Below are 14,527 nucleotides of genomic sequence, written 5' to 3' on the forward strand. Positions count from 1 at the left end.
TCTTCATTGTGCAGAACCGAAGGAGACAACCATCCATTAGCACTACAGTGTAGTACAAATAAGGGAAGCCTTTTGGTGAGACTTGGAAACCTGGAAAATATTCCAAATATCTTCAAGAATAGAACTGCCCATTCCTATTTCCTGAACAAAGATAAGATTAATAGGTATACCTTCTGAACATGCTGCAAATGGCTGTACATGCTACAGAGGAAGCGCAAACAGCAAAAGTCTCTATTTTAAAAAAAGTAATTTACCACCAGATCACGGAATTCAGTCAATGAATTTTGTTACCCAAAAATAATTTCAATGTTATCATATCTGAACACAGCGATAACTCTCTATTTAAGAGTGTCATAACTTGATAATACATGAAACAATTTACTTGATAGAAGTCTAAAGATAAAGTTAGAGGTGCTGTTATTGAGCAACATGAGGACAAATGCATTTCAGCTGACAGCCTTATAGCTCACTATATTTTAAGAATCTTAAAAGACCAAAAATCGATTGAGAGAACCAACAAGAAAAAGGAGCATGTCATCAGAAAATTAGACAATTAAGCATTTTGAGTTATTGGTTGTTATTGGTTTTGTATTGGAGACATTTGGGATTGCTTCAGTGGCTCCAAGGCCATGATAAATGATAAAGGACACAACAGGCCTTTGTCATATTCTACATCCCAATAAACACAACACGGTGGCCATGGAAGTTTGGAATGTGCTGAGGTTTTTATAGAGAGTGGGTGCCATTTAATAAAAATGGGTGTCATTTAATTACACAACCAGCCAGTCATGCTGGTGATATTGAAAGTACTAGTTTATCTACCAGGTATTGTATAATAGCATTATCAGCACTGTCAGCATTTGAAATGAAATTAGGACATATGAAATGTCTTCTTGTAGAACAAATGCAGCAGCCAGAAAATGCTGATGTTAATGCATTGCAGTTCATTATTAATTTGACCATAAACATCCACAAATTACATGACCAACCATACCAGATTTAATATTTTATTTGTGATACATTATTTACACACAATATTTTTTTCCAATTTCAAATATACACATTATCAAGCAATACAGACCTGTGATTTCAGTTCTTCAGATAGCCTCTGTATTCTTCAGATAGCCTCTTTGTTTCACAGACTAATCGGTTGTCCAGAAATTAAGAGAGTTCAATTTTTGGTGCTTTACTGCGCAAACAAAACTGAACAAAATGAACAAGAATAAGGTGAGATGTGACTATATCTCTCTCTCCTTGCATCAGCAACTTATTGACATGGATATATTTTTGCATCATTTTAAGCTTAAGCCAGAGTACACTAACTAGGCAATATTTACTTTAATCTTTAAATTTAATTTATCTGATTCCTTCACAAGATAATACATAGAAGTAATTCATGTTAAAGATAATTTCTTTCATTACACACATTACCTTGATCATCCAGCCTATGAGCACAAAGCCAGTTATAATGCATATTTGTCTCCAAATATTTAGTTTAGCAGCTTTAATCAGTCCGATCCTAATGTCCCTTCTTCACATAGATGCAAGCTTCTGAGGCATCTAAGATATCATTCAAACCATAGGATGTAATCCAAGGGCATGCTCAACTATTTAGATAATAGGATAAATCCAAAATAAGAAGTGATTTTTAAACTTTCTACCTGCAGCTCTGCACAGTATCATCTTGTTAAATCTATGGGATGGGAGAATGCCGTCTCTTCCATGGATATGTTAGAATTTTTCTGTAACAGAATAAAATGTGGGCAGCAGCTCTTAATTTTAAGGGATATCTGTACTCAATTCTCCATTTTTAGTTTAGATATATAATGGAAGCTTGAATATTTGCTAAATGTACTGATTATGACAGAATACTTTTTAAAGGTTTAAAGTTCCAGTCTATATCTTCTCTACATGGTAAGATGAGCTTGCTAGAGTATGATGCATAAGCTGACTGCATTTGTGAAAATGAGCAGCACTTAGTGGTAACAGACAAAGGTTTCTTCTGTTTCCCATCATGTCTTTTCAGGAGTGGAAAAATACAGAGCACCTGCAAGACATTTCATTTGGCAAAAGTAACATGATGGCAAAATTAAAAATTGTGGCTAGTACGCCAATGTAATGAGTCCATATGTTGCACAATTTCTGCTTTTAGGTGATGTATATGTTGCACAAGTTTAAATATGAACCACAACAATCTGCTAGCACAGATGCAATTTCAGTTTCTGATGCTGTTACAATCAGTGCCATGATCACTTTCACTCCTAGTAATTTCATATTGTGCAGGGTCATATAAAGGAACGATACAAAAATCACACGTTCCCACTCATTCTTCCAAAATTATTTCTAACAGTCAAACAGACAAAGGTCAGCAAAAACAATAAATAAATATTAATAGCTTAACTGAGTTAGTTAGTTTTGTTTACAGTATATACAGAGAAAAATCAGAACAAAATCCTCTTTCAAGTGTAAAAGCTCAGTGTCCACCATGTTGACCATTTTTATGTGATCCACATTCTTTTAACTTTATGAATGTGAAAGAGACAGATAACACATCCCATCAACCTCTCCTTCATTCAGTTTGTCACTACTCATCCAAAGTAAGGTTGTTCGCTCTGAAAATTGTAGTCTGGACAGACCTTCTGCACCAGCTTGTAATCAATGCTGAAGAAGGAGATAAAAATACAGATGACTTTGAAGGGTTTGGCGCAAAGCCAAGCAGCATGGGATTGGGTGTGCTCGGTGAAGCAGGTCTGAGATGGGTCATATAGACAGGGTTTGGGCTTCTTAGCACGGTTGGTCTTCTCATACTCCACACGACAGTTGAAGGTTTTGATGTCCTTGGGGTCGATGGTGGACTGGTGGGGCTGGTGAAACTGGATTTCTGGGTGGTGAAGGGGACCCTGCTGTTGAAACACCTCAAACTCCACCACCTTTGAGGGTGGAACGATGCTGACGGACACATTGCCAAGGCTGGAGGAGTTGTGACGGAAGTACACAGTAAAGGTGCCATTGACATGGTCCACAATTTTCCCCGTCACCAACAGGTTGAATTTAAGGGTCTTGACGTTGAAGAAGAAGTCTCCCCAGCCAAAGATCTTCTTGGTCTTCATGGCAGTTTTGAGGGGAGGCTTGCGTTTGGAGCGGTAGCCTGTTTGATCCAGAAGCAGGGACTGGTTCTTAGCCCAGTCATAAGGATTCTGGTAGCTGAAGGTGGGAGGTTTGGACTTCATGGGAGCCTGGTCCATAGGGGAGAATATCCTGGAGGTCTGTAAGGGCGGCTTAACGCCTCCTGCTGCTCCAATGCCCCCTCCACCACCTACACCATATGGAATGGTTTTCAGGATGGTCCCGGCTGCACCTAGTTCCAGGTAATCCAAAGATTTGCCAACCTGTTTTTCTAGGCCATGCACCTAAGAGAAGACACACAGAAAGTAAAAATATTAACCATCAGTCAAAATGAGTTTCTTTACTACAAGTGCCAAAAAAGCATGGAATAAAAACTTTCACACAATGTGAAAAACTGAAATAATAAAAGAACGGGTTTGTAATTCACATATGCCTTGATTCACCTTCATTTATCGCTTAATAATTCACATGTATTACTGAAAAGTGTGATATTGAATAATTCATTTAAGAAGCCCTGTTGCTTGCTGAATGTGTATTATCCTATTCAAACACAGAACACAGTGGGCAAGTGCTTTCCATACAGCTCAGCAGTGAAGGAGAATGATTTCCAATCTACATGTGTTTTGACAAAACACAATACAAAGTACATTTACCACTGCAAGCCTTTGAGTAGATGCAGTAATTCCAATCAGTGGAGAATCAATAGAGTTTTGTGCACAGAAAGCATAGTGCTTCATACTGTAGCCATGTTTCACAGTTTAGATGGTCCAGATTTATTCCTTACATGTGTTTCACATATCCAGTGTAGAAAATCTAGATTCTGTAGCCGTTTATTTTCCTCAAAATCTTAGAAAGTTCCCATGAGCTCTAGAAATCGAGTTGATTAAAGTTTCTAGGAATGTTATGCCTGTGCAAGCTCCACTACACCAGCTACTGCTATGACCACTCTCTCATTTCACAGGGAGTGCACCTGATAGCTCATACTCCACACACTGATCCTGCATCCAGCACTCCTCATGTCATTTCTACTTTTACCATACATTAATGCTGTTGTCATGGTTGTACGTAAACACAAAGATAGAAGGGCAACCACCTTTTGTTCTGAAACTGGTTAGTTAATCCAGTGTATTGATGGTTCCTGAGCTGAGTTATTAGATAGAAAGACAGACAGACATGAAGGCAGGCAGGCAGGCAGGCAGACAAACATAGATAGATAGATAGATAGATAGATAGATAGATAGATAGATAGATAGATAGATAGATAGATAGATAGATAGATAGATAGATAGATAGATAGATAGAAATGGAAAAAATTCCATTTCAAAATGGAAAAACATAAGCGCAAATAACCAAAATAAATAATTAGCAAACTTAATTATAAAAATAAATAAAGAAATATGAAAATATAACAATTATGCAAATGAAGACAAAGGCCACAGAATAATGAGAATGAAGAATGTGAGTGACTGTGTAGTAGGGTGTATTGTCAATGTGGTTTGAAAATGGAAAAACATAAGAGCAAATAAAATAAACAATTAGTAAACCTACATTGTAAAATAAACATAGAAATATAAAAATAGAATAATTATGCAAATGAAAGTCCACAGAATAATATGAAAATGAGGAATGTGTTGTTTAATCTTCTCTCAGCCATCAAGTGCACACGCACACACACACCACACACACACACACACACACACACACAAAAGGAAAGGAAAATTCACAAAGGGAAAAGTCTGAGAAGCATCACACAAACACACACAGACATTCGCATGTTCACTCTCACACTGACACTTCAGACTTTAAGTTTGTGCCAATTCAGAGAAAAAGCCTTCATTTAGGGTCAGAGGAGTACCAACGGCCCTGCCGCCAGAACTGCCCAGAGCCTATCACTGAAAAACTCCACTAATGGATAAACAAACCAACCAGGCAATGTCATAAAGCTTTCATGTCCTTCCTCTCAAAGTTCACCAGGGGAAGCAGCCCCTATCTTATTCTAATAAAACTTAGACATTTTGAAACACACACTTCCATGCGTGTGCTCATCAGTCAATGTAAGCTGACACCAAATTCATGTCGCCATTTGTAGCAACATTCTTCAATGCTCCTGGCGATGCCTACGACCATTCAATTAATTTAAATCACGGCCTCTTCCTCTACCCGTCTTTCAGACTGCCCACATCAGGGGAACTGATCGAAGTGGAATAAGTGGGGGAATATTGATCACTGGCCCAATAGATTAAAAAAAGAGATGGTGATGAATGGGTATTGACTGGATAATGACTCCAAGTGGATTTTAAACAGCCAGTTGCCACTGAACACAGATGGAAGAGAACTTGATACTAACCATTCAGCCGTGACTCAGAAATGACTAAGATTGAATATGCATAAATGAATGGTACATATTAATTAATGTAAAAAATAAGAGTGTAACATTAAACAAGTAAGTAACATAAAGCATCAAAAGAAATTAAGTTAAAATAAATTCTCAAGGGAGATTGTGTTTATAATAAAAGGTGTGGGTAGTATTCATTTTCAATACACAAGCAATATGTTTAACTTTGGAACTGCTGTGTTCTTGTAAAAAAAAAAAAAAAAAGGAGATGATTTCATGCATCGTTTCAAGCAGTGCTCTACTATAAAGCAGCACAGGAAATGCTCAGGCACCTTGGCGCCTTCTTGCACTGACGCTCTGCCAAGTCAGCACAGCTGAGGAGAGCCATCTTCTGATGTGCCATCTGTTATATCAACCCCTGCCCAGCTCAGCTCCAGATCACCATGACAACAGGCACCTACCATGCCCTTTGACTCCTCACCTTTGACCCCTACTGACAGACAAGAAAATCCAAATGGTCTCTGTTCTCTCACACACACACACACACACACACACACACACACACACACACACAAAGGAAGCCTTCCCTACCCTGCAATAACTCACTCATCACTTTCTCAGTATCGACTATCTTTAAATGGCAACTAACATTCCACTCGCTATTGATCAGTTATGATTGCACAACACTGCATATTGATTTGGCCACTGTCCCACAAAAGGCAACTCATGATGCACAAGATTAAATATGGAGTTTTAAATAAGCATTTCCAGGTCAGGCAAAGGGCAGGTACACAACTGATCTTACCTGAATAAACACCACATTGCAAGTTACTGTGGATTGTGCCATAAGTTCAGAAAACAAAATATGGGTGTGATACCTCTTTGTAGTTGGTTTGTCCCCACTTCACTTTTTTCTCAGCAGGGAACAGAAAAAAAGCAGAGTGGGGACAAGAAGTGACCTAAATACTCTTTAGTCAACTAAAGGAAATGCAGAAGGGTTAGGGTAGTGTAAATAAGTCATGGTAACAATTAAGCATATAATTACTGAATTTCCCTCCATTTACAGTTCTCATTCTACAAAATTACATTGTTCTCACTCTCTCTCTCTGCACACACACACAAAGGAGGACAGCGCAATAATAATGAGGGTAACTGTGTTCAAGTCCTTCATACTATGCCTATTCAGCATGGTTCACCCTCCCTGGGAGACACACACACACACACACACACACACACACACACACACACAAGAACAAGAACGATCGCTGCACATCTGTTCCTTTTCCTGCAAATGTTTCTGCCTGAGTGCTGTCATGCCATAATGAAGTGTTCGAGGTCACGCTTGCCAGCCCAGTTTGAGGTCTCCTCTGCTCAATGGTGGTTTGAAGGGGGATGAAGAGATCTTTTAGTAAGGACGATTGCCTCCACTCTCTTGTCAGCAGTGTTGCTGCCTAACATTTCCCCATGCTAACAAAGCATTTGGAAACTGCCTCTGAATGTTGACTCAGTACTGGAGCAGACAATAAAAGCTATTCAGAACAAAAGAGACTTGCTTTTTGCAAAATAGGCTTTTCTTGGTTCACCTGATATGCAACAACTGCATGGTCTAACATCAGTGTACAGAGGTTAACAAAGCAATCAGCACTGAGTAAAAGTACATAGCCAAAGTCTTTGGGAGTGTTTTTGAACATTGTCTGTCCGAAGAATGCTGCTTTGCAAGATTATTCAGTTGAGTAGTCTCTACATGGATGAAACCACAGCAATAAATCTTTGAGCGAGGTTGAACCAAGTTCAGCTTTGTCGTTAGCTGTTACTCAACTACATGCATTTACAGCTCAGAAGAAAACAATACTTAGTATTAAATGGAAATATAGTATCTTTTACAACAGCAATATAAAACGCACCATGATTTACGATAGTGTCTTTCCTTCTTATACATCATCATCATCTCGTTTTCTCTCCCTCTCTATATAGAGATAATAACCTAGTGAGTCAAGCACAAAATGTAGTAATCCTTGAAGCCAAGCTGTGTATACATATGTAGGTCTTGAAGAATTTAATATAAAGACAATTTGATTACAGTGCGTTTGAGAAAGTTTATAGGAGGAAAACGCTATTATTGGGGATGAGAGAGGCGAAGAGTGTAGAGAGCATGCATGCTCCTGAGCACGAGGGTGATAAATAATCGCTAACTTCATCTGAGTGTCATACGAGCAAAACAGTATCTCGACAAGAGAGAAAACCTAAACGCGTGGAGCCAGTCATGGCTTGAGGTTGTCGAAAAGGCATGGGAATGCAGTGTTAGTACCATGGATCACACTGTGTCCCAGAGTGTTCACTGGTGTTGCCAAATGCAGACGCCATTAAGACACCTCCACAATCCTGGAACGCTCAGGATCGATGGCCACCATGTTAGGCTGAGTAATTTTGTCGCACTCGCACTCACAAAGCACAGACAAGGTAGGGATTTACTGTAAACAAAAAAAAAAAAAGCATGAGAGTAGAAAAGCAACAAAAAGAAATGACACAAGTAGAGAAGATGCACAGCTCCTTAATTAGTGCTGTCAAGCCATGTTCTTTTGTTCAGAAAAAAAACCAAAAAAATGGAGATTTAGAAGGGCATTTGGTAAATGAGGAGGTGCACTGAATAAGAAAAATGTTTTACCATTTTTCACTTACACTCCTTTCCTCTCTCTTTTTCTATCTGTCGCTCGTTCTCTCCACTCTCAAACTCCATTTGTGAGTTTCCAGTGTGTCTACACTGACATGTTGCTCTTCCCAAAGGACTGATGAGAGCATGAGTACCTCTTGCTCTCTCGTTCTCTCTCTCTCTGTCTGTCTCACACAGTCTGCCTGTTCTTTTCTCTAATTGGAGTTTTATTTTCCACAATCAATTCATTTCAACTCAGCCTCAGACACATTGATCCTCTGTCAGTGACACCCCACACAGGGCGTTTGTGTATGTGCACACAACCCACCACAGGGTCTAGACACCACAATATGGATACAACTGTGGGGGACTGAACATCAAAAGGCATTTTCCTGAAACTGCAATCTAAATAGTGGAAGTTTTACAATGTGCAACTGCATATATGCTTAAACATGTTTGTACATGTTTATGAATGTGCATAGTTTTCAAATAATTTCATCTTGTAATATACCACTTGTCTTTTTTCTTGTTGTCCTTTTACTGTTTAAAATTTTTAAAAATAAATGCCACTTAACACAGCAACTGACATTGGGTTTTTAAACAACAGCATTCAACACTGACAGTAGTTTTGAGTTTCTTTCTACAGCAAGAGACCATTTTAGACCAAAAGGCCTTTAGTTGACCTAATACTGGTTGTCAGGATTTACTGTGCAGAATGAAATGACAAGAGGGGGACAAAGAGAGAGAGAGAGAGAGAGAGAGAGAGAGAGAGAGAGAGAGAGAGAGGAGAGAGAGAGATTAAATTAATTTATATTAATTTGGGATTGAGCGCAAAATGCAGGCAGTGGGATTGAGAACAAAATGCAGAAACTTTTTTTCTTTTATTTTGTATGAAACCAAGTGTCTGGAACTGACATTTAATTATGAGAAGCAAAATATAGCCCAAAGGGAAAGAGATAAACCACTGTGGTAGAGAAGGAGACGAGAGAAAGTAAGAAAGTTAGACGGAGGGAGAGAGAGAAAGAGATGGTTTTGCAGTCCAATGGTGTCGCTGGATTATCATGAAAAAGGAAGCGGCAAAGTCAGGAAGTATCAGAGAACAGAGAACTGGAACTGAGACTGATAACACTGTGAAAGAAAACGCTATGGAGAGAGAAAAGGAGAGAGAGAAAGAGACACTCGTAGGACAGACAGAGACTCGTAGGACAGGCAACAGTAAAGGGGAGGGGGGATACAGAACCCCCCCCCCCCAAAAAAAAAAAAGTTTTTTTAATAAATAAATAAACAATTTACAAAGTGAAGGACCATCTCACGCATGGCACCAGAAGAAGCCCAGCTCCTTAATTGTTGCTGTCGTGCCGTCTTTTTTCCAGTACAAAAAGAGAGGCAAAGAGCATTTGGTAAATGAGGGTTGCAGTGAAGGGATAAAAAAATGTGCATTGCCATTTCTCATGATTGGTTCTGAAAGGAAAGAGTCTCATTAAAATAAGCCCGTTGTTGTGGCTCTTGTCATAACACAAGGCTAATGATGCTAGCAATTCGAACTGCAGCCCACTCACAGCATTTATGACTAAATCCACACTTCTTCAGTGCTGCTTTACACAAACTCATTGAGTTAATTTAAATGTTTCAAAATCCTTAAATAACCGTTTACACAAAGTTCTGTAAATCTTATCCCATAATGTAATGGTTCAAATAATTGCTGTATAGTTATATTCAGCAGTTCTAGAGCATATCATCATATTCTAAAGAAAGTTGACTTACATCAGTTACAGTACTTTTACAGTAGCTCACTGGATCTTAACAGCATTAAATACACTAATACTATTTGACATTACAGAAATTTATGGCATAACAAGAGAATATTCAACCTATCACATACAGACTCATAAGCTGCCTACAAGGTTGCTTGTTGATTTTACTGTAATGGAATCACGATTATTATATAGAATTGGCTGGTGAAATGATATTTTGTAATCCTAAAATCATTTAATTCTATACACACACACACACACACAGTGTGAGTGTGAGTGTACCAAGACATGGGATGGCATGAATAGACCATAGTTCACTCTATAAATGAGTCTGTGTGTGTAAGCCTATACTGGCAGTGTGGCAGCAGCTACAGGGAGAAAGGTCTCCACTCCAATCCAACCCCCCCACCCCACCAGTCTAGCTGACCTACACCTGTTCCACCTGTCCAGAGCCGACCCTGCTCACTCCATCACACCAGACACAATGCCAGAGTTCACGGTCTGTGTGTATGTGTGTGTGTGTGTGTGTGTGTGTGTGTGTGTGTGTGTGTTGCAGGTGGCCAGAGAGAGTTTGGCATCTCTACATGATGTGACTTTCACCTCTCTGGCCAAGGTCCACTATTTACAGACATGCAAAGCACAGAGAGTATGGGGCAGCCAGCATGGTGTTACCATGAAACCACAAAGAAAAGGTCTGATTACAGCATTATAGGCAAAACATGTTAGCATTTCAGCTTAGCACACACAGGGACTACCACCTAGCACACTGAACTGGATTCGAACATGTGCTTCAGAATATACATAGCTGAATGTCTTATACACTATATGACTTAGCTTCCCATTTTTTGTGATGGCACTTAATGTACTGTAATGCCTTTTGTGATCAGCTGTGGGGCTGTAAACCTGTGCATTAGAAATGACTCTTTAATCACAAAAAATATCAGGACATGCACTTAGATATAAACCTTAAAGATAAACCATTAAAAATTAGAATGCTACCTCGAGGACAAATTATATGATGATAATTAGTCTTTGTTCCAAGTTGTATTAAGTATAGTTATTGCCACCTGTTTAGTCTTTATTAGCACAAAACTGGCACTGACCTGCATAGGGTCATACATCTTCTTAAACATCCAGTTATTCACCAGCCTCATGTATAATAAGATGCATTTTAAATGGGACCTATTATGTTTTTTCAGGTTTCATAAGTGTGTTTTATAGATTGTTGTGCATGGTCTGCAAAGTTACAAAAAGTACATGCCAGAGTGAATAACGCTCTTGAAATGAAACCAATTTTCTCAGCTTCCTGAAATACTCATTAGAATTTCAGCCATTTTCTTTGTTACAAGATAACGCAATCTTGTAACACGTTGCATATTGACCACCTAACTGCAGATCTGGGATGCCCTCACACAACACAGCAAGTACGTGAGGCTAGGAAGAGTTTGTTCAGTTTTGTAGCAACGTGGAGAAGATAATGTGTTCTACATTTTGAGGGCAAATCTCCTTTGTATGCTCTGCCGAAGGTAGAACCACAAAGACGTCAGTGGTTGAAATTCATTTTTCCCACTGTTACAATTATTTTACTGTGTGACTGGCATGTCACTTGGGACTGCTTAAAAACCATGCACAGCTCAATGCTGGATTGTCGCTTCTTTTACTCCTGAAGACAATGTAGTTCCAACTTTGCATGGCCCAACAGAAGATTCAGTTTCACAGCCTATAAGTATGCATTAGTATTTAAGGATCTGTGATGTTTAAAGCAAACAAGGTAACTACTACGAATGTTCTACTGTGGAACTGTCAGCTCTAGTCATAGTGTCAGTGCTCAGCTGAAGGCCTTTTGGCTAATGAGGCTGACTTGACAACTATTCTAATTGTGATATAATGGTTTTGCTAATAAGCTGCAGGCCAAATTTTACCTAAGATTTTTTGGAAACATGGCAATGTTTTTTTTTTTTCAATCACTAGATGTTAAATAATGTCGAAGTTTGGAGGTTTTATTTGTGATTACAAACTGTAATGTTATGGTTGCTATCAACTGTTGCGGGACTGTGAACAACTTGGAAACCACCGGACACTATAATGAGTTCTAAGGCAAAGTACATCTTGAAAATATATTGTGCCTAAAAGTAAACAACACCAAGAGTTGGCCTACAGAAAAGTATGATGATTTTCAGTCTAAACCTTCTACAATCATAAACTTCGGATAATCATCTCTGATAAAAGTTCTGCATCGTTTTCAAGCGCAATCTGCAAGAAAAGAGAATGTGTAGGTGTGGCAGTGCGCTGACAATTGACCAGTCAGAACAGATTGGGTTCAACAGAAGAATGGGTCTTAAAGACACAGGTGCTCTACAGAATGTTTCAGAGAGATGGGGAAAAGAGATGAACAATATGAGAAAATTAATGTGGTTTTGGAATCTGAAGCATATAAATCTATTCTAGTAGACCCCAAAAATAAAATTAGGAATACTGAAAATGAAAATGTGCATAATAGGTCTGCTTTAGGTAGCGCCTACTTGCTTTATAATTTGCCTGGTTGGTGCGACAATTTTTGGACCTTACTGTGGGAAACACTCATAGTAAAATCTTCCTGGATCCACATAATGGCCAACAAAGAAAGCTGAACGCCTGTTCCAAACCTCTGCAAAAAGACTGACAGAGATATATTCAGAAAACTGGCAAATATATTTACAGAATAATATATTCACAGAGATATATTTATAGAGTAAAAATGCAGACAAGCAAGCAAGGGATTTTGAATATTATTATCAAGAAAGTTTGACATCTGTCCCACATTACACATTTACATATTACATACATCAGGTGATACTGAAGGTTTGGGCTGAAGGTATTGGTCCTATTGAAGTGTATGCATAAAAACATCATCTACTCCATCAAGGCCAGAGAGACTTTAGGCATTATGGTCATTATTAAGTCAATAATTTGTGTAAAATGCTTCTCTGACTTGTTTCCAGCTCTTCTAATGACCATTTACTCAAAAATCACAGTATTGTCCCCTTAGATTTTTCTAATGTGAGCTAGCATTGTGGTAAATGCCTCATGGCGATGGACATCGGGTCAATCAAAACTAAGTGAGTTTTCTCGTAGTAGGAATCATATCTGCGGATCTGCAGATTTAGTCTTTTGTTTTATAGCAGAAGACACTTCATGGACATAACTTGACTGAAAAAGAAATGCAGTCCTCATCCTACAACCTTATGTGTTATTGAAAACTCTATCAATATTCTGAATGGCAAGGATTTTTGGGGGCGAAAGAATACATAGTGGAAATCCAATAGCTCCTCATTAAAGCACAGTACTGTAGTGTAGCATGAAAATATCAAAGCGAATCGACTCGCAGCCAATAACTGTAAAGGTTTTAGGAAGAGCAGAGAGCTCCTTGACCTCCCCAGTAATCAGGAGAGATTGTCCAAATGCTAAAACACTGAAACATGACACACACATCACCAAGAGGTCATGGAAGAAAAAAATCATTAGAGGCTATGAAGGAAGAATGGTATTGTTTCCAGGATGTTCATTAGAATGAAAGCTGAAATGTTATGAATTAACAAAATATACAAAGATCTCTATTTCATGGGTCATGATTTTATTAGTTTACACATATACTATTTGTAAACATACACTACTAAAATATGTTAGCAGTAACGGGTGTTTTGGGGAACATTGTGGCACATGAAAATAAATAACATTTAGCACAAAAAATGGTTAAAACAAAAAGAGATTGTGTCAGGTCATATTGTCTTTTTTTTAAATTTCATTTCTAGAATTTCTCTCTCTCGCTCTCTCTCTCTCGCACGCACACACACACACACACACACACACACACACACACACACAATGTTTCAGGACCAGAACCAGAAACACCTTTACAGTCAAATTTCCCAGATAAACTGCAATTAGACCATTGAACAGGTGTTTAAATCTAATCAGTAAAGTGGTGGAATAAGATAATTGACTCTGCATTAATGTAATCTAGGATCATTTTCATTTCCTGTGCACTGCTTAGAGTGTCCATAAAGAGATCTATTACAATCTGATTCCATTATATCCCCTTCTAAGCAAGAGGAATGTATTTGTAAGGCAAGAGAAATGTCAGCTGAGTGTTCTGAAACCATTACGAGAACATGATGATCAGGCTCGCCAAGAAGCACAACTGGATCTTGGCCAATAAAGATCAACAGGATTATTTATTTCAGTTTGTTCATTTATTTATTTTACACTATATCTTAAAACAATCAGGCCTGCTTCTCAAGATTTCAACTATGTTCAAAATTCATATGAACAGTTTTTATGTAAGTCCCCTGAGACACATAAGTCCCATATTGTTAATTCCACACCAGGGATTTTGCTCATTTCATAAATTGTATTAATTATGCACACTGAATTCTACTGTTAGCATATTCTAACATGAGCAAGCTTCTAGGATGTCACAGCCTGATAGCAGCACAGAGAGACAAATCATCTCAGTCAGATTTAATCAAGTTACTTTCACCGTGATCTCATTCTCAGTTCTCAAAACTCAAAACTCAGAACTTCAAAACCCATGAATTTCAGCAACTGGTTTACGGTTTGTACAGTGCTGACTGAGAAACACAGGGCTCTCGGAGCATTGAGCAGTTGTGGCACGTTTGGCCC

General features: G+C 38.5%; 1 protein-coding gene across 1 annotated transcript in view; it reads right to left on the reverse strand.

Annotated features, from left to right (window-relative positions):
* Positions 1 to 804: 804 nt before the first annotated feature.
* Positions 805 to 14,527, reverse strand: part of nxph4 (neurexophilin 4) — a 38,997-nt gene continuing 25,274 nt past the window's right edge. The window contains exon 2 of the mRNA XM_027010944.3: positions 805 to 3,410. Coding sequence (XP_026866745.2) covers positions 2,589 to 3,410 — 822 coding nt within the window. The 3' untranslated portion in view covers positions 805 to 2,588. The remainder of the gene's footprint in view (positions 3,411 to 14,527) is intronic.

The sequence above is a fragment of the Electrophorus electricus genome, chromosome 7 (assembly GCF_041902795.1).
Source record: "Electrophorus electricus isolate QZ-2024a chromosome 7, ASM4190279v1, whole genome shotgun sequence".
NCBI classification, from domain to species: domain Eukaryota; kingdom Metazoa; phylum Chordata; class Actinopteri; order Gymnotiformes; family Gymnotidae; genus Electrophorus; species Electrophorus electricus.